The 26066-nt window shown below is 32.4% G+C and overlaps 2 protein-coding genes across 2 annotated transcripts; both read left to right on the plus strand.

The window, feature by feature from the left end:
- The first annotated feature begins 6235 nt into the window (after positions 1–6235).
- On the plus strand, positions 6236–7870 carry LOC139498271 (uncharacterized). Its single transcript, XM_071286640.1, has 3 exons — positions 6236–6510; positions 6846–7255; positions 7646–7870. Exons 1-2 carry the CDS (start codon positions 6292–6294, stop codon positions 7098–7100), a joined length of 474 nt encoding a protein of 157 aa, XP_071142741.1. The 5' UTR covers positions 6236–6291; the 3' UTR covers positions 7101–7255; positions 7646–7870.
- Positions 7871–17553: 9683 nt separating this feature from the next.
- LOC139520327 (uncharacterized) lies at positions 17554–19435 on the plus strand. The gene is made up of 2 exons (XM_071312875.1): positions 17554–17758; positions 18450–19435. The coding sequence occupies exons 1-2, from the start codon at positions 17558–17560 to the stop codon at positions 18798–18800; spliced, it is 552 nt and encodes a 183-aa protein (XP_071168976.1). The 5' UTR covers positions 17554–17557; the 3' UTR covers positions 18801–19435.
- The last annotated feature ends 6631 nt before the right edge of the window (positions 19436–26066 follow it).

Genomic DNA, 26066 nt, shown 5'->3' on the forward strand with positions numbered 1-26066 from the left:
TCATTACATAGTATTAATTTATGAAATCAATTAAGGAGGAGATGAAGGACCATTCAGTCGGGTACAAGGTAAAAAGGTACAAACTTTCATTTTAGCGAAAGACTTATAAATAAAAACAAAACGCTGTTAATGTTTCCAGGAAGTTTTGGTATGAACGACGTTTTTGTAACTCTGTAAATTTAAAAATAAGACAGTGTACAATACAATTTATAAACTATATTATAGTTCTATAAGTCAAGAAATGTGTCATTTGACTTTCTCATCCAGCATATGATTTTATATATAAATGATCTCTAAGTGCTGCAGAATGTATCCCCGTGCCTTTGGTGTATGCTATTGCATTTGATTAAAACAAATCCTTTAATGAAGTCGGGGGCAAGTCCAAGACTGATTAATCTTATACAACACTTTAGTATAAATTATCTTTGTGGTTTTCTATATGAATAAATGGAGAAGTTGGGGTATACATCAATGAGACAGTTACACAACAAAAAAAACCTCAAAAACATCTAGAGGGCTTTATGAATATTTAGATGTGTATACAACAGTCAAGCTTTCAATCGTTCCGAGTGTATAAAGTTGTGAACACATTCAAACAGAATCAAGCAAAGATCTGCCATTAACACCAAATTCTCAACATATATATAGATATATTCCCCCTATCTAGCAGTCAACTAATCTCCAGTAGAATAGTACCTATTATCAACCAAATGAATCCATCAGTACAACACGCACCTGACGATACTTATATTTGGTTGGAAATTATTATTCATTTTATTGCTAGTGTATATTTCATGGATTAATTGATTGACTTTTGGTTGCTTAACGTCCAACGACATATATTTCATGCATGTTCAGGGCGATATATTTCATGGATACAATTCTATTGGAAATGCATGCATTTTTTATTACGCATAATTAAAATAATATTGTGTTATAAAACCTTTGAACAGGAAATGCTATCAAATAATTTGTGAAATAATAAAATAAATCAGAAAACACATACTAAACCGTACCTTTTGAACATTTTATAAAATCATATAGTGAATAAAGCTTATTCTGAATTCAATTTAAAAAAACAACGTTTAAATGACCTGTCTTGTGTTTATAAAATACATGATAAAAATGAAAGATATGAAAATGCATAATTATTGCACAGCTTTTAAGTATACCATCGTCCAAAAAAAACCCAAACACGAAGTACTGGTCATAAATGGGGATCACTACACATTTGAAACGTTAGCAGTTCGCTCGTTGGTCATATCGTTTAAGTAAATAAGCAAAAAAGATTTCAAAATACCGCCAAATACATATATGCAATCACAATATTTGCTGAAAGAAATAAGGCAGTATGAAAATATAAACTTGACTTGAATGACAGGATTATGAAACACAGAAGTAGGCTAACCATCAAGTCTAGTTGCAAACTGCTTTATACCTGTTTGGTCTGGTATATACGATGTATTTAATGGTTGTCTATTTTATTTAGTACAATTAAGTTAATTTACATAAATAACAGCTAATCACTGTGTAAACGTTACGAAAACTAGGGTATCACTATATTATTTGCTTTTTGAATCGAAAAATTAAGCGTTTCTGATTATGTTAAAACCAGAAAAGCGCAGCGGACGCATGAACTTTGTCCTGTTTTTTTTTATTCCATTTAATACTCTTTATATATCATTTGGCTTATGTTTTGTTATAAAACTGACTCTATGTTGGTTATTATGCAAGCTGTGTCTGTTTTCGATATTGTTGAAGAATGACGAATCATATAAAAACTTACAAATGAACTATGCGTAAGACGTTCAGCGTTTATTGAAGCCAAATCAAAATGAATTTCTTAATTGTTTGAAAGAAATTAATAATCTTCAAAGGTTATTAATAATGAACAAATAGACTCATCATAGATACCAGGACTAAATTTTGTACATACGCCAGACGCGCGTTTCGTCTACAAAAGACTCATCAGTGACGCTAGAATCCCAAAAAGTGAAAAACGCCAAAAAAAGTACGAATTTTAAGAGCATTGAGGACCAAAATTCCTAAAAGTTTTGCCAAATCCAGCTGAGGTAATCTATTCTTGAGGTAGAAAAGCCTTAGTATTTCAAGTATTTAAAATTTTGTAAATAGTTAATTTATAAAAGTAACCATATCAATGCAATGCACGAAGCATCTAGTTTCTGATGCGAATCTAGGATTTTTAAGATAAAAGACTGAAGATGTAAGATTTTCATTTTTTTTTGTGAAAAGAGGTCAAGGCCTACTTTTCACAAAAAAATGTTACAACTAAAATTGAAATTAGAATTAAATCGTTCATGACTTACGAGCGAGTATATTGTGTATCAAAATATTTTTTGAAATAAACAAAATGTTCTATAGTTAGAGATCTGTAGAATGATTATCGTATTTCGCAGAGTTAAGAATTACCATAAGTAATAATAAGATATTTCGTAACAAATTCCTCAGATGCTAGCTGTAACATCAATTTACAAACGTACAGCACGTTATCAAGCTGGTCTAGCTTATATATATCTCTTTTTTTTATTAGCTTAGATCATGAGGTAGAATAATAATTAGAAAAACATATGTGCGTAAATCAACCTCTTCTCGTACTGCATATGAATGCAATAAACTTGGCTGGAAATTATATATCCATGCTTGCACCTATCAAAAAAACAAAGTTAGTAGTTGCATGTTTTAATGAAAATACGTACGAAATCAAAATGTTGACGTAGATAGAAATAAAACAAATTTCAAGAAAGCATTGAAGTTGAACTAATCAGTAACACTACAAAGTTCAAGTAAGGGAAATTATGTTTACAAGTACAGTTCAAATGGATTCTTCGTTTGGTCAAACAATAAACAAACAATTACAATATACCTTGAATCATTACACGCGTCATATCATTTCAGTTTTACAATGTCATTTGTTTTCGTTTTGAATTTTAGTTTTCTATTGGTATGATTATAACCTAATTTTTATGAGACAAAATTAGACAATGTTCAAACATACTCATTAAATGCTATTTCTATGATCATACCTAGAGATAGGAGAAATGTATGGGGGTAAAACAGAAACTCAACAAGACCAGTCTAACCAAAAAGGGGTTAAAATGTCATCATATGTTTGGCTCTAAACACTAGATAAACGCGCAGACCGTGGGGGCAAAGTCTAAATGGCCACCATTTCTATTTTTATAAAAAAAGTATTTGCTGTATGTTCAACATTTAGCATTTCTAGTATTACTAGTATCATCTCATTGTCCATTACCTGTAAACATTACTTTATGTAAGTTATGAAGAACCTCCTTTTGTACTCTTTATTGTTGAAAACGAATTGAATACTGAACACAAAATTAAAATAAAAAGAATCTTACTGAAGTTTATACTACCTTTGCAGCTTTGTTTCATGGTTAATAGTTATCAAAGGTACCAGGATTATAATTTAATACGCCAGACGCGCGTTTCATCTACATAAGACTCAGTGACGCTCAGTAATTACGTGTGTCATTTGAAAGCAGTTTTTCTTAGTATACATATGATAAATGCCAGTTTTTATTTCCGTACACTATTTTGCCTCGTTGACTCCATGCACGTTTTTGTTATGTTAGAAGTCCATTTATAAACAAACATCACAGTGAAAACAGACGATTTGTATCAACTTCTGGAGTAAGGGTGAGGTGTGTCGGAAGGGTCAGCATTTCTAATCATGATTTGCATTAATTAAAATTAAGAATGGAAATGGGATTACTAATCACCCCTAGACCAAATTGATGTGAGGACAAGGGAAATGGAAATGGAAGCAGTGTGTGCATGAGAAAGAGAACGAGTAGTCCCATTATGTATAAAATCAGTGAGTTAAACGAAATATGATTCATTAATGTCTGAAATCCAACTATCAAAAATTTGGATAATAATATTTAAATGACATAATGATGACAAAGGAATGAATAGGGATGAAATACGAGATACGCTATATATATACATATAATTCTAAATTAGAAAAAGAAAAGAACTCAACCCGGATTGAATTTTGATAATGAGACATTTTTACAGCTGTAGACCAGACAGAATATAAACAGTACGTATGAATCACCAATAACTACAGTATTAATTTGTCTAATTAAAAAACTTACTTAATTAGTGTCAATGTGTAAGTCTTATAACCACAATCAATAATATGTATACTTTGATAAAGCTGAGGACCTTGCATATGATAGTGCAATCACAGAAACTAAAGTTTAAGCAGAGAATGCTGAGACACAACATTTAATAATAAAAAGAGCAGTGGTCTCTTATTTAAAACGAATGTCATACACATATAGCTGATCACAGTCTTATATAAGCCATGCATGAATTTTGGCCGAAATACTTTGGGTACAGCAGACAATGGAAAAATCTGAATGACAATATGTTGGAAGGTCAAAGTTACTACTAAACCCCTCTTTTTAATTTCAATCAGTTGATTCATTCCTTCGATGGTTTAACTGGTGCCATTCTGAGTTTGTTGACGTTATGGAATGTTTGTGTAAAAGACGGCCATGGATATATTCCAATTATCAAAACCAGTTTTTCGTCCTTCTTTTTCAATTGTGACATCACCGAATGACAATTGACGTCACATGTATACTCACCATGAGCAGGATTTAATTACCTTTTTGTGGCACATGCGATCAACACGGCTTTGGTAAAGTTCGTGTTGCTTATTCTTTTGGTTTTTACGTAATGTTTTGTTTTTTCGTCATTTTTCGCTGTTTGTTTATATGTTATTGGATATAGGAAGATGTGGTGTGAGTGCCAATGAGACAACTCTCCATACAAATAACAATTTAAAAAGTAAACCTTATAGGTTAAAGTACGGCCTTCAACACGGAGCCTTGGCTCACCACGAACAATAAGCTATTTGTCTTTTTTCGACTTCTTAGTTCTAAATTGAAGTCTGTCATCTTTATATGCCTTTATATTCAAGTACACAACAGAACATACATAAAAACGACGATATCACAACTTCAAAACAAGTTAGTGCCTTATGTCAAATCATTTAATTGTTATGTGTATAGTTTGGTAATTATTATAATTGAATGAGTGAGGAAAATAAATCTTGTAAGTCAATTTTCTAATCTCATACTTAATTTTCACGTACCATAAATTTTGACATTTTCACTTATATGTTTAAAACTTTAAATATCATCATAATACATTAAGTCATTTAATAAAAGGTAAGACAAAGTACCTTTATTACATAAATGAAGTTATTCTTATGCAATAAACATAGTCATGGGCTAGTCTAATCATGACAGATTATTCTGCCAGAGAAGGTTATTGTAAATTAATTTTTAGAAACCCTGAAACTCTAGTTCATAATTGATTTTTGTCATATATTTTCAGCCTCAACCAATGAGATAAAATTGAGAATGGAAATGGGGAATGTGTCAAAGAGATAATCTGCTTCTTTGATGAAATGTTTTAGTGAAGTCCCCTTTTCGCTGCATATCTTGTGTTGCATATTCAAACGAGCAAGACTTCTTGTAACCTTGGGGGATCTTTAATTTCTACAGCACAACCCCAGCATATAATAGCAAATAAGAACAAGGAAAAAGAAAACGTTTTAAAGTACAATAGCCGGTCGGGATACCAAGTTCGCTCGAGGAAAATGCAACCTTATTTTTAATACAATCACTAGAAGAAAAAAAATAAGATGCGTGAACAGTTCCAGTAACGAAGCAAACGCCTTTTGAACACTTCAGGCAAAACAGTCCACCAGCAACGCTACCGACAAATGTAGCAGTCGCATAAACATTATCCACTACTAATAGTAATAATCATTAGTCATTTACGAAGTTAATATATATCTTCTTTTGAGTTTAAGTGAGAAGTGGGAGTTTCTCGTATTTGCTTTGTAAGTGCTAGAAAACTGAATTTCTCAGTAATTATATATTGAAAATGGAATTGAAACCTTTGCTATGTATGGGTTTATTTCTATCAAAACTATGAGTAAATGATCTAAATTTATATTTATTTATAAACAAGATTTCATGCCAAAATTAACATAATAATTTCAAATAAATTAGTAATGTTTCATAATCAAACTCATTTGAATTTTAAATCGTAAAGTATTACTAAGCGTGTCTACTTTTAGCCTACATCATACCTTTATTTTTACCTGTTCAGTTTAACCAATCAAAACTACTCTGATCTCGTTTGGTATAAAAGGTTCTTTAAAGCTTTTTAAGTACAGTGATAATATTGCTATCAAAGTTTTACATAAATTTACTTGTAAAGTTAAATATGGTTTTGGAGGCTAACTCTACAAACAAACAAACAACAACTTCATCTGTTGATAAATATGAAAAAGAGGTGGACCTTCAGAATGATTGCAGATCATTTTATCTTAATCGTGTTAAAGCAACTGAAAATTTGAAGCAAAAATTGGAGAATAAAAACGGAGTCTGTGAACGAAAGAAGACTTCTATGTCGATGGCTATGGATAGATTACGACTTGAAATGGTATGTAGTGATTTAACGTACTTCTTATTTATACTGTTGATGTAAATGTCCTTTGGTTTTGTGAGTCTTTGTTTACTCCTTGGTTTTAATTGTTATTGTCTTTCAGTATCAATTATATTACTCAATATCATGTACTTTTAAATACGTATAAATATATTGCTACCTTGAAATTGTGCTTTCAAACATTTCGGTTATTGCCGCATTTTTTTCTTTAAAAAGTACTAAATACATTATAATTTGAGATAAGGTTTAATGTGCTTTAAATAATTTTTTTTTACTATAGCCCAAGACACTAAATATTTTTTGCTAATTCAACATTTTTTTGTCCATTACAGACCTCTCTTGTCGACCAAGATCTTTCCCTAATGAGACAGTTACTGACGCTGAATGAAACTATCGAGGAGCTGAAGAACAAGAGGCTGTATGGTGTCAGTAAAGATTCTTTAGATGACAGTGCAGACTATCTAAAGGGCAGCACGTGTCATCTGAGTAAAAGCGTGTCCACCATGTCACTTGGCAGTGACTATTCTTGTGAGTGTAGTGGATCTGAAGATGACACCGACCTGACGAAAAGAGATTTAGATTCCTAAGACACTGGCTATGGCGAATGATTCAATACTAAACACCTGTAACAGTATATCTGAATATTCTAGTCATATTCTGTGAAGGCTGGTGCACCCTCGTTACAACTAGAAGAGACAATCTGAGTGCCGACCCCTTAATGACAACAAAATTGTTTTTGAAGGTGAGTTCAAATGCAAATCTTACGCAAAAGTAGTAATAGAATAGAAAACAGTGATAAAAACAATGCTAAGCTCTACATCTGGATTAATGTAAGTTTACGCGTCATATCTGACTGCACTTAAAGCGAACATTTCAAACCAATACATTAGATGAATTGATGAAAGCAAGACAATTTTGGTTTTTCGTAATTTACTATGCAAATTTTAAACTTTATCTGCTGTCATTACATAAGAGATTATCAATCGTAATACGGAATGGTATATACAATGGTACATTCTTGAAACTTTTCAGTTGGTGTTTTTGTATTGTCTCTTACACCTTATCAGTGCATCCATAGTTCTGTTTTATATGTATTTGTATTTCATACTTTATTTTTTTTTTACATTTTCAGATCACAGAAGGGACCTAGTTACGAGCAACAGACCTAACTGACAAAAAGGCTTATAATCTATAGTGACAATTTCTATATTTTATCTTAAAGAAGACTGTGTTAAAAAACATAGATTATTGAACAATTCAATTGACTACTTACGAAATGTATTACATTGTGTATGTACAAATTATAGATTAATAATTTATAATATGAATTAAAACATGATTATTTCTCGCTTTAAAACTTTTTTTCTATTACGCCGCTAATTTTGCACAGGACAATTTGCTTTTAATACCAAATAAAAATATAACATAACTAAAAAAAAACATCACAAAACAAGAACAAGAAAAAAAGAAAGAGGGAAGAAAAGAGAACGTGTTACTTTATTGTTCCAGATTCAATATGGTAGATTCGAATGGAAAAATTAAAATAGATATGGAGTTGTTTAAGTATTTGTCTACATGAGTTCTAGCATATCATATCAATTTATGAACAGTCGAATTGGCTATGAATGTTTTGGTGGTTCGATTATTATTATTAAAGTCAAAATGTGTTTACTCTGTGCTGGAACATAGTAAATTCAAAACAATTCACATGGCTAGTTAGTTATGAATATCTGTCAATAAAATGCAACAGCATTTGCTAAGATATAAAAAAAAAACCAGACGTGGTATGAAAGCCAATAAGACAACTCTCCACAAACCAAATGCAACAGAAATTAACATATAAAGGGCACCTTACGGCCTTCAACAATGAACAGAGCCCATACCGTTCACGAAGGATACATGTAGAAATAAACTGTGGTTTTGTGTGTGTTTCATACTTCCCAGCTTTCATTGTTAAATGTTTTAAGTGTCTGTCGTATAATCAAGTGATGAAGCCTCAATATTATTATGTAATAGAATCGAGTGTTTCTTGTGGTATTTTTGACGTAGCTGTTTTCTAATATTACATTCAAATTCAAATACACAAAGGTTATGAAAGCAACGAATAATGAATAAGATACACAAGACATGCTCTTCTTGGTTTTCTTCATCAAAATTAAGACACTGACAAAATATGGGAAATAATAAATCTTAATCCTTATATCGGAAGTATTGTTCATGAAAATAAACGAACATGAGTTGAAAGTGTCAATGAGACAGCCAAAAAAAAACCCCAACAATATCATACCGCAATCAAGGAAAACAAGCTCAAAGTAAACATACATCTGATAAGAAATCAAATCGACCTATATGGTCATCATCCGTAGCTGTATTTCAGAGAAAATTCTATTCAGCAATATCACAAGCATCACATGAAGACACAAGCCGAATTATAAATAAGGAGAGAAAAAAAAAACATTTTTCGTTTAGTCTTTACCATGATATTATCTTGTTTTGTTCTGGGTATTGTATGACATAAATTAAATATCTGTCTGTACTTTTTTGAAACAAAAGCAAAACGTATACCTAAATGTAAGATGTAAAAGATCCCGGAAAAAAGCGATACAATTCAAAAGAAAAAACTAACAGCTTTTTCAAAGCCGTTTGCATATTTTCGAAATGTAAAAAACCCTAATCATGACACATGTCAACCGACGACAACTACTGGGGTTTCTATCAACCGACGACAACTACTGGGGTTTCTGTCAACCGACGACAACTACTGGGGTTTCTGTCATTTACCGTAATAGTTCTGGAAAGAAACTGAATCAGAAATTTGAAGAAATGTATCAAAAACTGCTTTAACAAGACAAAATGTTCATGTGCCGGTCCCAGTGACGAGTTTCTTTAGTGATTGTCTTTTGTCATAGATATAAATTTTTGTTTGTCATAGATATAAGTTTTTGTTTGTCATTTAGAGAAATAGTTGTTTTTCAAAGCCGTTTGCATATTTTCGAAATGTTAAAAACCCTAATCATGACACATGTCAACCGACGACAACTACTGGGGTTTCTGTCAACCGACGACAACTACTGGGGTTTCTGTCAACCGACGACAACTACTGGGGTTTCTGTCAACCGACGACAACTTCTGGGGTTTCTGTCATTTACCGTAATAGTTCTGGAAAGAAACTGAATGAGAAATTTGAAGAAATGTATCAAAAACTGCTTTAACAAGACAAAATGTTCATGTGCCGGTCCCAGTCAAGAGTTTCTTTAAATGATTGTCTTTTGTCATAGATATAAATTTTTGTTTGTCATAGATATAAGTTTTTGTTTGTCATTTAGAGAAATAGTTGTTTGATTAAGAGAATTTCAAGTTGAAGGCAAATCTTTGGAAGTTTCTTTTAAATTCATTTCTTTAATAATTGTTTAGGCTTGTGAAGCAATTAAGAACGACTTACGTATCGTATGGACATTTGTCTTTTGTTGTAAAATGAAATAAAAATAGCACTATATAAATGGTATGTGCCCGAAGCGCTTCTCTGGATTTTCCTCCATCAAGAACGGACAAGGCCAAATATTTTAAAAGCCAAGGATGTATGAGAAATGGAACAGATGACCAATGCTAATGACCAAATCAGGACTTGAAAGTAATATCGAAATCTATTCAAGATTAACTTTGACTTTACTTTCTCAAACTGAAAATTAACCTTTATGGTGATGTTTGATAGCTTGTTTGCTGTCCAATTGGCGTTTACTCAACATTTTCCTTAAAACATATTGAATATTTACAAACAGTTGAAATTTTTCGACTCACTATCTAACTGATAAAACAATGCTGTCTTTTAGCCTTGCAAATCTCTTGGAAGAAACGTGCCTTCTAACCCCTGGTGGGTTTTGTTTTAGATTTGAAAATATTTCATGAAGTACTTATATATGAAAAAAGATATAACGATATCGTATTAAATATTTAAAAGTATTTGCTTTTATCTTTTGCATCTTTTACAGTCATAGAAATTCTGAATAAAGTTTTGTTTCTTAACTAGTCTTAACTGGTCTAATAGTACAGGGTAAAATCTAGTGAACAAAGAGTGCTTTATGTGCTATGGCTCATTAAGGATTTGCTTCGTAATGAGAGTGACGTGTACGTCTGATCGAGAGTTTAACATATTGGAACAGTTGAAGAATGTGAAGTTTAACAATTTCATGACTCTTCAAGGATACTTAAATACTAGTAGCAGTCAGCACCGTCAATACATTTTAGATACAAAATGATGTTAAAATTGTGAATGGAAATGGGGAATGTGTCAAAGAGACAAAAACCCGACCATAGAACAGACAAAAGGCAGAAGGTCACCAATAGGTCTTCAATGCAGCGAGAAATTCCCGCACCCGGGGGCGTCCTTCAGCTGACCCCTAAACAAATATATATGCTACATGTAGTTCAGTGATAATGAACGCCATACTAAACTCCAAATTATGCACAAGAAACTAAAATTAAAAATAATACAATACTAACAAAGGCCAGAGGCTGCTGACTTTGGACAGGCGCAAAGTTAAGCGACAATAGTGTAATTAAAAAACAATGTATTTATAATAAGAATTGTGTGGATATAAAAAAAGAAGATGTGGTATGATTGCTATTGAGACAATTCTCCACAAGAGACCAAATGACACAGAAATTAACCACTATAGGTCACCGTACGGCCCTCAACAATGAGCATAGCCAATACCGCATAGTCAGCTATAAAAAGCCCCGAAATGACAAATGTAAAACAATTCAAACGACAAAAATAACGAACTAATTTATGTACAAAAAAATAACGAAAAACAAAAGTGTAAGACAGGAGCAAACGACAACAACCAAATTACAGGCTCCTGACTTGGGACAGGCACATACATACAGAACGTGGCGGGGTTAAACACGTAGCGGTATCCCAACTCTCCCCTAACATGGGACAGTGGTGTAATAGTACAACATAGTCAGCTTCTTTCGCCTCAACATGTTCTACTAAAATAAGAGCTCATCCGTTCTGGCAGACATTTAGCGAAACAACAAGACGCGTATAGAAACCAAAGTGTTTAAAAAAGTGTCCTTTTTATTTTCGAACAGTAGCATTACGATGAACTTCATGAGGTTTTCAGTGTATTGTTTATCTTTGGTAGGAAGGTATATACAAACTAACAGATTTATAAGGGGAGTATTTAAAGAGATGTTATCATTAACTTCAAAAGAGTGTAAATAATGATTTAACTTTATAGAAGGTGAAATAAAATATTTCGATTACTGTCTGACGTAAATTGATATAGAATAAGTACATGTATGAATGTAGATTATGCTGGATTAACCATAATATGTCAAATCAAACTTCTTGTAATTACAGCGATAGAATGTCTATTATATTAAATTACATCACTATTTTCAAAGAAGAACTTACTAACTATACTCTGAAAATGAATTTGATTTTTTTCTAAGCAGATAATAAGTTTTTGTAAAGCAATCTGCATAAAGATAATAGAAACTACTAAAGTTCCAAATGGTGAAATTGAAATCATCTCTTCGTAAATTTTGCGGACGCCATCAGAGTTGATTAACCGTTTCACAAATAATATTGGATATGTTCCATACGTCATAACTACAATTCCCTTCCATTTCATAAATGTGACCTACCGAATTAGACTATTTACCGGATTTGTTATCTCATAAGAAACACGACGGGTGCCAAACTCCCCAGCAGTTCCAGCTCCGATCCGCATACGGGTCCACATACTACTCTACACTAATGATGTAAAGGAAAATAGTTCCGGAACGGAAACGATCACTGTACGGAGTTTGGACGGGTGCCACATGTGGAGCAGGATCTGCTTACCCTTCCGGAGCACCTGATATCACCCCTAGTTTTTGGTGGGGTTCTTGTTGTTTATTCTTTAGTTTTCTATGTTGTGTCATGTGTACTATTGTTTGTCTGTTTGTCCTTTTCATTTTTAGCCATGGGTTTGTCAGTTTATATTTTCGATTTATGGTATCTTTCGTCCCCCTTTTCTAAAACATTCAACCAAAACCATGCAACGTCGTATGTATCTAAGGAGATAAATAATCATAAAATAGGATGACGTAAAACAAACTAGTATGAAATTCAAAACAGTGTAGCTGTGGCCATTGATTGACCCATCAAAATCATCCATTGACTGGGACAATTTACGTGAACGTTTGTCTGTAACAACCACTGTTCATGACGTACCTACGATAGACATTTAAACTGTGGGGTCAACAAAGGTTTCTTAACGCCTTTAATTATAAAATAATTCGAAAAATTAATCAGGAATAACCTTTGTGTTTTGATTTATATAATTGATATAAATCAAAATATCGTGTTATTTCTGATTAATTTTTCGAATTACTTTATTTAGGTGTTGAGAACCTTTGGTGACCCCATAGTTTAAGTGTCTTTAAAAAGTACATAGTGAGCATTGGTCGTTACATACAAACGTTCACCTAAATTGTCCCAGTCAATGAATGATTTTAATGTGTCAATCAATGGCCACAGCTACACTGTTTTGAATTTCATACTATTAAATTAGTTTAGAAAACTTATCTACGGCGAACACCGATAAAAATTTAAGCAATAGACATTGTTTTACAATTAAGTAATAAAAACTATGTACCGAGCATCAACATTTCCTGCATTAAAGTTATTTAGATAGATAAGTCCGAATTTGAATATTCTGATGTTCAATTCAAATACAACGTATACATTACACCTTATTTCAAACAGCTATATGTAATCGATACCATCATGATCACAGTATTATGAATATATTTAATTTTAATCGTCACTTGAAGTCGTATGTAAACTAAAGGTCAAGAAGGCAACCACCAACAGAGTTAAACATAGATATCAATTCTAAAGTTAATGATAACGTTATTTAGTATATAACAAACAAGGGTCACCACTGACGTAGAGAACACTCATCACATGGAATAAGTTAAATTGATCCCATCAAACGAATGTAAGGAGATGTTATTAAAATGTCTTTATGCAATATCACATAAATATCAGCATTACTTCGAGTTTTACAGATATAGTTAAATGTGTCACGAAATCCACCTAATGTCGTAGTTGAAATGTATTGTGTAATCTATATTTTAAAATTTTATGAAGATAATGAAATAAATACAATATTTTGTACAAAAAATGAAAAATAATACATTTATTAGGCGCCAGTATTCTGCTCTTTTTCTTTTTACAAATGCATTCCAATTGTTTTTATATGCTCTAATTTTTTACTTGAGAAATGTGACCGATATTTTAAACGAAAAAATGTAAATATAGTGATATAAAGACTCTCGTTGCTGTTATTTTCATCTTGCATACTGAAACCACAGATACTAAAAGGTTTCTCTTTATTTGTTTCTGCTTTGCTTAAATTATGTGACAGAAAATGTGCACTTGACTAAGTCGATAACTAATTAGTATGTAAATAGTTTGTCTCCTGAAAGTTGGATATGGTGAAGCTAAGAGCATACCAAATGAACACAGACATAATAAATATGATCATAAATTATGAAGCAAAGTTTAAAATAGATAATTATCCATGTATTTTCACAAACCATATTGTTTATAATTGTTTTACACATAAATCAGTAAGTTTTTTTTTTATATAAATCGTATCGCATTTGTATGCATTCCTCACACATACGGTATGACTTTTGACCATTTTAAACGCCGTACGCTGGTAGTTGCAGCAAATGAAATGTATTAAGAGAGGTTACAGATACTAAAAGAATAAAAAAAAAGTCGAAAATGAACTGACAACGCCATGACAGAAAAGGGAAAAGGACCAAAATACAAACAACAGTTTTACTAAACTGAAAAAAGAGCAACATAACAAACCCTACAGAAAACGGGTGTGATCTCAGGTGCTCCGCAAAGGTAAGTATATCCTGCTCCATATATATTTATCTTCTTTAAACTTTGCTTTCAGAATTTTTAACATGGGATAACGGTTCCTTCAATAGTAATATACTTCGTATTTATAACAATATGTATGTGTGGGTTTGTGTTCGTTTGGCATTTTGAAAAACCTCTCTTACGAAATAGTCGAATACCTTTTAAGTAGCTTGTAAATATGTAAAAGACAGTTTTCTTAGAATTTATTTGCAACAATTTTGATCGTATAAGAATATGCGTCTTATTTTGGAAGGTTTTGCAATTGCCATTTAATTGTATACCATTGGTCATTTGTTAATAGTTATTTATCTCATCCTTATCTTAAGACGACCAGGTTTGTGCTATAAATAGTATTTAAGCAGTAGAAATTAAATAGCGAAAGTAATCCCTTTCGTAATGCAATGAGCATTTGGTATATTCTCAAGTAAATGCATGACTGTATTGTATGATTTGGCAAAATATAAAAGTATTCAGAGCAGTTAAGAGATTAAAATAAAGGATACGACATTTTTAAAGCAATAAATATAAGTATTATCCATATGACAAGCACTTTTACTGACATATTTCTCGACATGGGGTTAGATTAAGTACAATTATATCCAATTGGACATGTCTCAAATGCTTTTAAATCGTATGGTAAGTTGATTACACTAGTTTGACCAGATTTGTTTAACGTCCCCCAAGAACTTTACATATGTCAACATAAAAATATTAACACAGTCCTATACAAAAGTATTGTTTATTTACATAGTGACTCTGATAGAACATTTGTACACGGAGAAATCTGGAAACAGTCCAAAGGTCACTTAGGACAAATGACAATTAGCAGTTAAGAATATTGGTAATCCTACTCAATTGAGATAAGAGTCCGGTGCACCTGCCCCCGGGATTCGAACTCACAACCTAAGTGTTGACTAACTAGGGATACAATAGTTTGACTACTTAGACCACTCGGCCACCGAGACCCCTTGATGGAAGCTAAAGATGTTGCTGTTACCGAAGTATGTAGGCTACATGTTATATAAAAAGAAGAAGATGTGGTACGATCACCAATGAAACAACTCGACGACAGATCAAAAACGTAGAAATTAGTAATCATATGTCACCATAACGGCCTTCAACAATGAGCAAAACCTATACCACACCACATGCATTAAAAAACCTCAAAATGACAAATGTAAAACAATTCAAACGAGAAGACTACAGCCTGTTTTTTTTTCAGTTCTCAAAGATATTATGCAACAAGATTTGTCGCATTTTCGTCTAAATGATAAGAAATATGATATAGAAAAATTACAAATTGTATTGATATATTACAATACTATAGCAGGTATATTTTTTGGGACACTAGTGGGACCAAGACTTACACAAAACAAACTTTTTGTGTTCCAAGATATGGGCATTTCCCAGATGATAATATGTTAACGTTCCTTTGAAATGTAACGCATTTCTTTTCTTGAATTTGATTCAACTCTAATGAGAAATGTAGGACAAGAGTTTTTAAGGTTCATAACTTAATATATATGAAACTGAATCACGCTCGGCTGCCTTTTCAATGTGTATTTTTGGAGATACCTGGTACATAATTGTGGCTTTCGAAAAATAATATCCTGAATTGTTAGACAGGATGAAACTACATAATGTGCAACACAAAAAGCTGGAATAAATGGTCCGGGACAGTGAAAATCAAGAAAAAAATATGCCATAGTACCAATAGATGATACTAAATAGTTAGTCCGCAAAACGTAACCATGCCCATCAAATAATAAAAAAAAGAAAAGGAAGATGGACGATCGCATTTTAAAAAACGAAGAAATTTGATAAGAGTGAAATAAGGTAGATATATTTCATTTGCACATTTAGTGAAAATTGGATAGTTTACGTTTAGGTGTAATACCACCAAATCATGGTACGTCACATCCGGTTGCATACGAAAGTAGGCCTAAAAAAATATTCCCTTGAATTTGACAGTTGTAGAAAATTAACCCTGCATTTCAATGCACTTAAATTTTTCTGAGTCGTAAATATGTATGTTGGGTGTCTGAAAGCATCATTCTTTTTTATTTGATGGTCTTATAAAATATTTTGGAACGTTAAGGTTACATAGTTACCAAAGCAGGTAACCAGTAAATAACAGTGTAAAAATTGGGTTGTCTACCCTCGGCGGTGGTTACTTTCTTATGTGCAATGAAATGTAGTGTGAAATTTTCACTGTATCACTGGAAAGGATTGAACTTTACACATGCAAAGTATTTCTTTGGTTGAAATAAAGGTAAATACTGTACGATTTTTTTAAAAGTGCCAATTTAACAAAGACTAATAGGGAAAAATCAATGGTGGTATTACACCTTTACATAGAATATATAAAATATCTGCAGATATTGTTGCCGAATTTTTTTTTATCAAGTGGTGTTTTTAGAGTATATACGTGAATTTTTACGCGTGTCACTCCACTTGCAAGATGAATAGGATTAAACGACCCCATTCGAACAAGACGTGGCTGAGTATTTATACATCACGCGGATCTAAACAGACTCATCTCTTGACCAGGTAGCTGTATTTCTATATCCCTGATCGACCTTTGGTTATGAATTCTTATTTGATTCATACTTCTTAAACAAGTCCATAAGATAATGTAAAACCATAATGTTTTGATACACTTAAAAGTTTTTTTTTTAATTTAGTTTCTTAACCTGTTAGTCTCCGACATACCGTGTCGTGTTTACTGACACTGTCATCATTGTAAATATAACATTCATTTTGGATGGAAAGTGGAAAGAACAGAAATGGCATAGTTATTTTTTCTTGATGTCCTAAATTTATCAAATAATCATCTCATTAGCAAGACACTTGAATTCAAATCATCCATTTCCAAGCGTGCTTTAATTTGAATTGTTTTTATTTGAGGGGTATCATATTGCTTTTTCTTTCAATTAATTATGTTTGATTGTTTTGAAGATAATCTAAATCATAATATTATACAATAATAAATGATAATGAAGATAACCATCTGACCCATTTAAATCAGAGGAATATGTTACGACATTGGTCCTTGGTACATTTATATCCTGCAATAGAATGTGCTCGTTAAACGTTAGAACATTATTGGCAATGGAAGAGATAACAGCTTTGGATAAATATGAACAACAAGTAGACCTGATGAACGAATGTCGATCATTTTACTACAGTCGACTTCAGAAAACAGAACATTATAAGAAAATATTTGGGATTGAACCTACTAAAGAGACGACGGGAATTGCAAAGAAAGAGAAACCTCTGGTTTCTTCTATGCAGCGCCTTCAAAGAGAAATAGTGAGTATAAAATGCATTAGCATAATTTATAGATATTTTAAAAACTGAATTAAATTCTTTTTATAAAATGACAAACTAATTTAATACCGTCTTGCCTTATCTCTCCTTGGTTTAGATAAATTTGTTTAAAATAAGGCGGAAGATACCAAAGGGATCACCAAACGCAGAAGTCGAAGATACCAAAGGGATCACCAAACGCAGAAGTCGAAGATACCAAAGGGATCACCAAACGCAGAAGTCGAAGATACCAAAGGGATCACCAAACGCTGAAGTCGAAGATACCTAAGGGATCACCAAACGCAGAAGTCGAAGATACCAAAGGGATCACCAAACGCAGAAGTCTAAGATACCTAAGGGATCACCAAACGCAGAAGTCGAAGATACCAAAGGGATCACCAAACGCAGAAGTCGAGGACAAGCTAACAAGATCATAGCAACACGAAAAATGTCGAAAAAAAACGTCTACAAATCACAACATAAATGCATCATACCTTTAACCGGGATTTCATGCGTCTGGTTGACTGACACACACATTCTTTGAAATAGTATGTGATAAGGGCTTCATCTTGTATAATTTTCAGTGCATTTTATCTACAAACATTGCCTTACTGAAACACTGGTTAGAAGGAGCTTGTTATATTATAAATTCCTCAACAGCTGACTGTGTTAATATAATATGCTTTTTTTTCAGGTATCATTACTTGATCAAGACTTGGTACTTATGAGACAATTATTAACACTTAACGAGAACATAGAGGAAATGAAATCTAGAACTTTTCACGGATATAGCAAAGAGTCGTTCGGAAGCAGTACTAGTATGTTTTATCTTCAAGGACGATACCTTTCGGAAAGTGATAGTCATGATCCCCTATCAACTGTTGCATCTCAAAGTGAAATGGAACATATGTGTCAAGAATCTGAAACTGTTTTTGAAGACATTCAGAACCTAGTCGACGGCCATCAATCAGATGATTTCAAAGACGATACTGTAACACTGAAACATATAGTGTCGACAGATTCTGGATTCGATGAATGCAAATGAACCACTAATATGTAAATCCATTAGCTACGTTCATCTATTTGGGATACTACATCACGCACCTATCATGTGAACTGTTTCGTGGACGGTTTGGTGACAGTTGACATGGTGCATGATGTGTAGGTTAATATCATTTTGTAAAACAATATCTAAAGCCGATGAATGCTTATCTGGCTGTCTGGCTGAAATTAAGTGATTGTACGGCCTGAAAGTTAAAATGTTTTCATCCAATATCTCGCTACAGCTAGAAAATGTTATGCGTCCATTGCTCTTGACTTAAAAGAAATATCAACAATTCAAATGCAATGTTGATATTTAAATTATCCATTTTATTAAGATCGTGAGAATGATGGAAACGAGTTCTATCAACAATGATAGTTTGTTTACAATAACATTGAGGATGTTTCGTATACGATAACATTAATGAAGCACATCAGTATACACAAGCCAGTTATTCAGTCTCGCCGAATACTCTCGTATCTAAGAAAATGTGAACAAACTGACACACAGGTCAAACTTACTATCGATTACAACGTTAATTTTAAAGTCCACAATGTATTATAATTTCAATGCATATTTTGATTTCATGTTAATTACTGTAATTTTATTTGCATCTGAAAACTCTGAATAAAAGTTGATTAACTGTTGGGCTTCTATGTCCAGTGGCAAATACTACATGCACATCGAAGGCATGATAATTTAATCATTTGATACGGTTTGAAAAATAGGAAGATCAATTCGAACTCGGGTATAAATTAAAAAAAATAATGGCCTTACTACACAAAAAGAGTTGTTGCATAGCTGACATTTGTTGTTGAAACTTCGGAAGGAATACTTCTACATAAGCAAAAGCCTGTACCAAGTCAAAAACTTGGCAGTTGTTATCCATTCGTTTGATGTGTTTGAGCTTTTGATTTTGCCATTTGAATAGGAACTTTCCTTTTGAATTTTCCTCGAGTTCAGTACTTTTGTGATTTTTTTCATTTTGCACGCCTTACAGTTTAAAAAAGACTTATGTGTATAGTTTTGCAGTCTCTGGATTCAAAATTATTAAGAATATGAAATTATTATGATTATGATTATGAATCCTTCTTTGTATTTAAACAAATCGTTGATTCGGATGTCTGATCTTGCAAGTTCACAAGATAATGCACAACATATGACTAACCGACAAACATATTACCCTTTACCCAAATACCGCATGATAAGTAAAGAAGCCATAAGTTCTAATTGTCAAGTTTGACCGAACTGGAGATCAAACCGGCGTCCTCTCGCACTCAAGGTAAGCCCGCTATCATAATACCATAAAGACGATAAATTATTGAAATCATATATAATCATGGACATTCCTGAAGCATAAATTTTAATGGGCAATAGAGTTACATTATATTATAAATGTATAGCAAATGGACGACGATTGAACTGCTACATAGATGTTTATTGAGATTTATGAGTTAAATAACATTTTTAATAAGAAATAAATGTCAACATTAAAAAACGTATCGTATTTTGGTCGTAGTTGAAAAGGTGAATTTTTCCAAATACAGAAAATATTCTATAAAAATAACTTGAACCCCTAAGCCAGGGTCGGTGAATGACTGTTTATATTATTACTTACATAATACGACAAAACTTTTAAGAGTGGATAATTTCTCTCAAAACTGACAATAGAAACAATGTACAGAGACGTATGTCTGTGGGATTTCATGTCACCTTTTTAATAGTTTGTTTTTGTTTTTGGTTATATAGCTTATACAGTCATTCATGGTTTTCAAATATTCGGTATTGAGCGTTACCGATAAATGTACATCCAGAAAAGCGATTCGGACGCATGATGTTTATATAGTGTTTTCTTTTATTTGTTTAAGTCGAAACGACTTTGCACAAAAAGGGCAAGTCTTAGGTGTGGTGTATTGCAATAAGAAGGCCTTTTATCTTCCTGGTATATGACTGTGTGTTTCCATATGTAGTCATTGGAATCAATAAGAAGGCCTTTTATCTTCCTGGTATATGACTGTGTGTTTCCATATGTAGTCATTGGAATCAATAAGAAGGCCTTTTATCTTCCTGGTATATGACTGTGTGTTTCCATATGTAGTCATTGGAATCAATAAGAAGGCCTTTTATCTTCCTGGTATATGACTGTGTGTTTCCATATGTAGTCATTGGAATCAATAAGAAGGCCTTTATCTTCCTGGTATATGACTGTGTGTTTCCATATGTAGTCATTGGAATCAATAAGAATGCCTTTTATCTTCCTGGTATATGACTGTGTGTTTCCATATGTAGTCATTGGAATCAATAAGAAGGCCTTTTATCTTCCTGGTATATGACTGTGTGTTTCCATATGTAGTCATTGGAATCAATAAGAAGGCCTTTATCTTCCTGGTATATGACTGTGTGTTTCCATATGTAGTCATTGGAATCAATAAGAAGGCCTTTTATCTTCCTGGTATATGACTGTGTGTTTCCATATGTAGTCATTGGAATCAATAAGAAGGCCTTTATCTTCCTGGTATATGACTGTGTGTTTCCATATGTAGTCATTGGAATCAATAAGAAGGCCTTTTATCTTCCTGGTATATGACTGTGTGTTTCCATATGTAGTCATTGGAATAAATAAGAAGACCTTTTATCTTCCTGGTATATGACTGTGTGTTTCCATATGTAGTCATTGGAATCAATAAGAAGGCCTTTTATCTTCCTGGTATATGACTGTGTGTTTCCATATGTAGTCATTGGAATCAATAAGAAGGCCTTTTATCTTCCTGGTATATGACTGTGTGTTTCCATATGTAGTCATTGGAATCAATAAGAAGGCCTTTTATCTTCCTGGTATATGACTGTGCGTTTCCATATGTAGTCATTGGAATCAATAAAAGCAACTTTTAAACAAATGCATATAAATTTGTGGAATTTTGATAATTGGGATTTTCTTTTTTTTTGCATTTTGCATTTACTGATAATAAGACAAATATTTCTTTTTGTTTCGTGGTGATGCCAGGTAATCAACATATTTTCTGTTGCGACGATGGGAGCTGAAGAAAATAAAAGAAGATAAAATGATCCAACTCTACAGGCATTCAATGGCATATTAAAGCTCAGGTTTATACATTGGTTTTCAACGGTAGGATCACTGGTTTCGACACACGAAAATCCAAACTGTTTTTAGATTCACAACGTATGGATTGTGTAGGATTTTCACAAATCTGACACACACAAAAAAAAAAACTCCGTTAAAAAACCACGCATAAACATCCCATGTTCAATAATACTGAAGAGTCTTTTTTTCAGATTGACCGAAATTCAATAATATCCTCAAAGCGTAATGTTTCGGTATTCTGGATATACCATGTTTCAATAAAATCAACGGTACCAATTCTGTTGCACCAGATGCGCATTTCGACAAAATATGTCTCTTCAGTGTTGCTCGTGGCGAAAATATTTGAAATCCAAAGCTTATATAAAAGATGAAGAGCTATAATCCAAAAGGTCCAAAAAGTATAGTCAATGTAGTGTCAATATACCGTCTCGAAATAAAAATTACTAATCAATCAAACAAAATAAATGATCAAGTACGTAATACATTAAACTTATTTCTTTTTCTTTTTAAGGGCGTCCTTGTTGTTAACTGATCTTGTGATGAACATATTTTGTACTTGTAAAACCCTAACGATGAATGACAAACGTCTAATCTCTCATCTGGGGTATGTCTCAGTCTATACAAGTATTACAAATTACATACAATACTTAGTAAGTGTAATTAGTGCATTTACAAAAATGTGCATAACATCTATCATCTTGGGTTTTTACAAGTATTGTATGATTACGTGTACATATTGGGGTATCACATACTTAGTAAGTGTAATAAGTGCATTCACTTGATCAAAACAAAAATGGTCAAGCCTTTCAATCATCTTGTATCTTGAATGTTATATTAAACGATCGAATAAAAAAAACCAAACAAATTACATCATCAATAGTTATGAAAAAGAACTATGTTTTCAATTCATTTCAACAGTATTATTAAAAGATAATAATAAAAAGAATAGCTCTCAGACAAACATTAATATCTTAAACAATCATTCTTAAAACAGAAAAAAAGCCTATCGCCGTTTCTTAGTATCAATGTACCAAATGAAGGTTTGACAAACGGTAATATAACAGCTGATATGTTTACCCTACATAAGTGATGTCTGAATTAACATTAGTATTTACTGAATACGACCTTTTGTGATCTGATTTGGATATTTTCATTTTTTTTCGTATGCTTTAAATTGCTGAGCTTACAGATAAGGAGGTCCTTGTTGACTCTCTAAAATTCTACCTGGAGTGCACACACTGGACAGTCACTGCATTACAGAAAGAACGTATATTTAACTATGCAAATGTGCAAACACGGTATTAAGATCATCGAGGATACTATATTTTAAAACATTTTGTTCAGTTTGAACTGTTAGGATCTGTATATTCTTGAAGTAAGGCTACAATTCTAATCCAAAACACTAAGATAAATATTTAATTTATTCTAGTGAAATACAAATGTTTCCGAGGTATAACCTTGTTTAACATCCGTGATGAAATGTTTGCTCCCTTTCTTCAATATCGACGATGCACATTTTAAATAGCATATAAGGTAATTTGGTATAATCGGGGACCAACTGTTTTGGCATGTCTTTTTATTATACTCTTTAAAGTGGGCCGAATTGACTTTTGAATTGGATTGATACTTTTTATGAGCAACATGGTAGTTTTTACTAAGGAAACACGAACGTCTTCCGAATAGTTATCAAAGGTACCAGGATTATAATTTAGTACGCCAGAAGCCGAAGCCAGAGTACATCACAGAGGTAATATTTAGCCAATAAACTATGTTTAATATGTGTTCTACAGACATATGCAAAATGGTTCATATAAATATTCTCATCTAAATGTAAATAGAAAAAACAATCGCAATAATGATTAATTTATAGTTGCTAACGCCAACTGCCAATCACAAATTAATGTAGTTCGTACACATTGAAGATGACAACGAGATGAAACAATAAGGTTCTGTAAATCAAATTGATCTCAATGAGGGAGGTTAAATTTGGACTGGTAGAACTGTTGCCATGCATTGTGTCAACTACGTGTACATTAACTATTGTCCCGCCATTGTGTTATAATTGTTCTATTATAATTTTTGCATACTTTGAACGACAAAATTATATTATATCTCTACCGTTATATAACGTTGACATTTTGACGCCAAACACGCGATTCTACGCCAGAATTAATGTTAAAATTACGATTCGGTCAGAGTGCTTAAAATCTCCCGATCCTTTTAATACGGGTAGATATGGCTTACAGAAATAATATACAAAAAATTTAAGCAATGCACGATGTTGTTAAATGTGATATATGTTTTTTGTGCCTCTTTGTTAAATATTTGTTTGTTTTTGTTGTGATAAAGATTGTGACACGGTGTTGACTGCTGTACCCCTATTTTGACATTTTTACCTATTATATAAAAGAAGAAGATGTGGTATGATTGCCAATGAGCCAACTATCCATAAGAGACCAAAATAACACAAAAATTACAGGTAACCGTACGGTCTTCAACAATGATCAAAGCCAAAACGGCATAGTCAGCTATATAAACTATGTCTGTTTATTTTAGTCACTCATCGTTTTCAATATAATGGAATTTAATGCGAATGTCATACATTTTGTACAAGTTAGAGGTTAGCGCTATAAAACCAGGTTCAACCCACAACTTCCTACATAAGAAAATGCCTGTACCAGGTCAGGAATATGACAGTTGTTGTCCATTTGTTTGATGAGTTTGTGCTCTTGATTTTGCCATTTGATTAGGGACTTTCCGTTTTGGAATTTCTTCGAAGTTCAGTATTTTTGTGATTTTACTTTTTATACATTAGTAAATTACAACAAGGGTTTTGTGATCTCTATATGTACGGGACATACAATATAACAGCCCATTCATACTACCGGTAGTTGATGTGAATTTATGCATTCTGTTCTTAAAATTGATACGTTAGCACACATAAGAAAGCATTATAACAAAAGACAAAATACCAATTATATTGATCACTACATAGATGAGGTCCAATAACTAATTTTTCTATACCTATACTCCAGTCAAGCCTTCGTTGGTGACCTACACATATTCAAAGTAATGATATTTTTAGCTGATATTAATAAGAACGGCCTCGCTCATCAACATTGATAAATCAGCAGGTAGAAACGCTTCATTTAAGTTTTTAAATAGGTTTAGTAGTAAACATATTCTGTCCTCCGAACATAAGATAGCTAAAAAACAACACCAATTTTAGAGACCTCTTTTTCTATATCATACACGACTCACGACATATTGACGATAATTGAAAAGAAATTCGTCGAATGATAAATGGTATCATCTCATGAAATAGAAAGCCTCATTTTAAAAACATTTTTTCTTAAATGTTAGCTTTTTCTGCTTACTATCTTTTTTCTAACCCGAATATTACTGAATAACACCCTTTTTACATTCATTTCTGTTTATGATGTCACCTGAAAGTTATTATTTACATGTTACATGTTAAACACTTTTTTTTTGTGAATGATGCACACAACAAAAAACTAAATAAAACAATTAAACCTACTTAAACTATTTAATGTAAATTGAATTTAGTAGTCAATTTTCACGCCTTGTGATTCATGTTGTTATTAACCCACAACAAATATCATTGCGTCGGTGGTATGTCATTTAACGAGTTTTATGTTTGTTATGAAATTTTAATTACCTGAATTACATATGCATTTTCGAGACTGCATTTCTATTATAAAGTAGATCTTGTGTCGCCTACATTAGTTATTCAAGATATACATATGCATCAATGAATGCCATCCATATTTAGGACGACAACATGCATGATGTATGGGTATGTATGACTAGTATGACGATCATCAAACACGCGTAACGTCAAATCATATATCTAGTGTATAGTGCATGTACTATGGTGCTTATATCTAGGATTAATGCACAAATAGATGATTGTTGTTAGCTTAACATCCAGTGGCAATAATGATATCAGATATGTAGATGCCTACGATCATATATTTAAAAGTTGAAAACCAAGATCTTAAAAGGAAAGAAATCATGTTATACTATGAATAAATAAAAAAAAAAAAAATATCGAACTCCGAAGATAATTCAAAACGGAAATTCCCTAATCAAATGGCAAACGAACAGATAACAAGTGTCATAATCCTGATTTACTGGCTGTATAG

The sequence above is a fragment of the Mytilus edulis genome, chromosome 1, assembly GCF_963676685.1.
Source record: "Mytilus edulis chromosome 1, xbMytEdul2.2, whole genome shotgun sequence".
NCBI classification, from domain to species: Eukaryota; Metazoa; Mollusca; class Bivalvia; order Mytilida; family Mytilidae; genus Mytilus; species Mytilus edulis.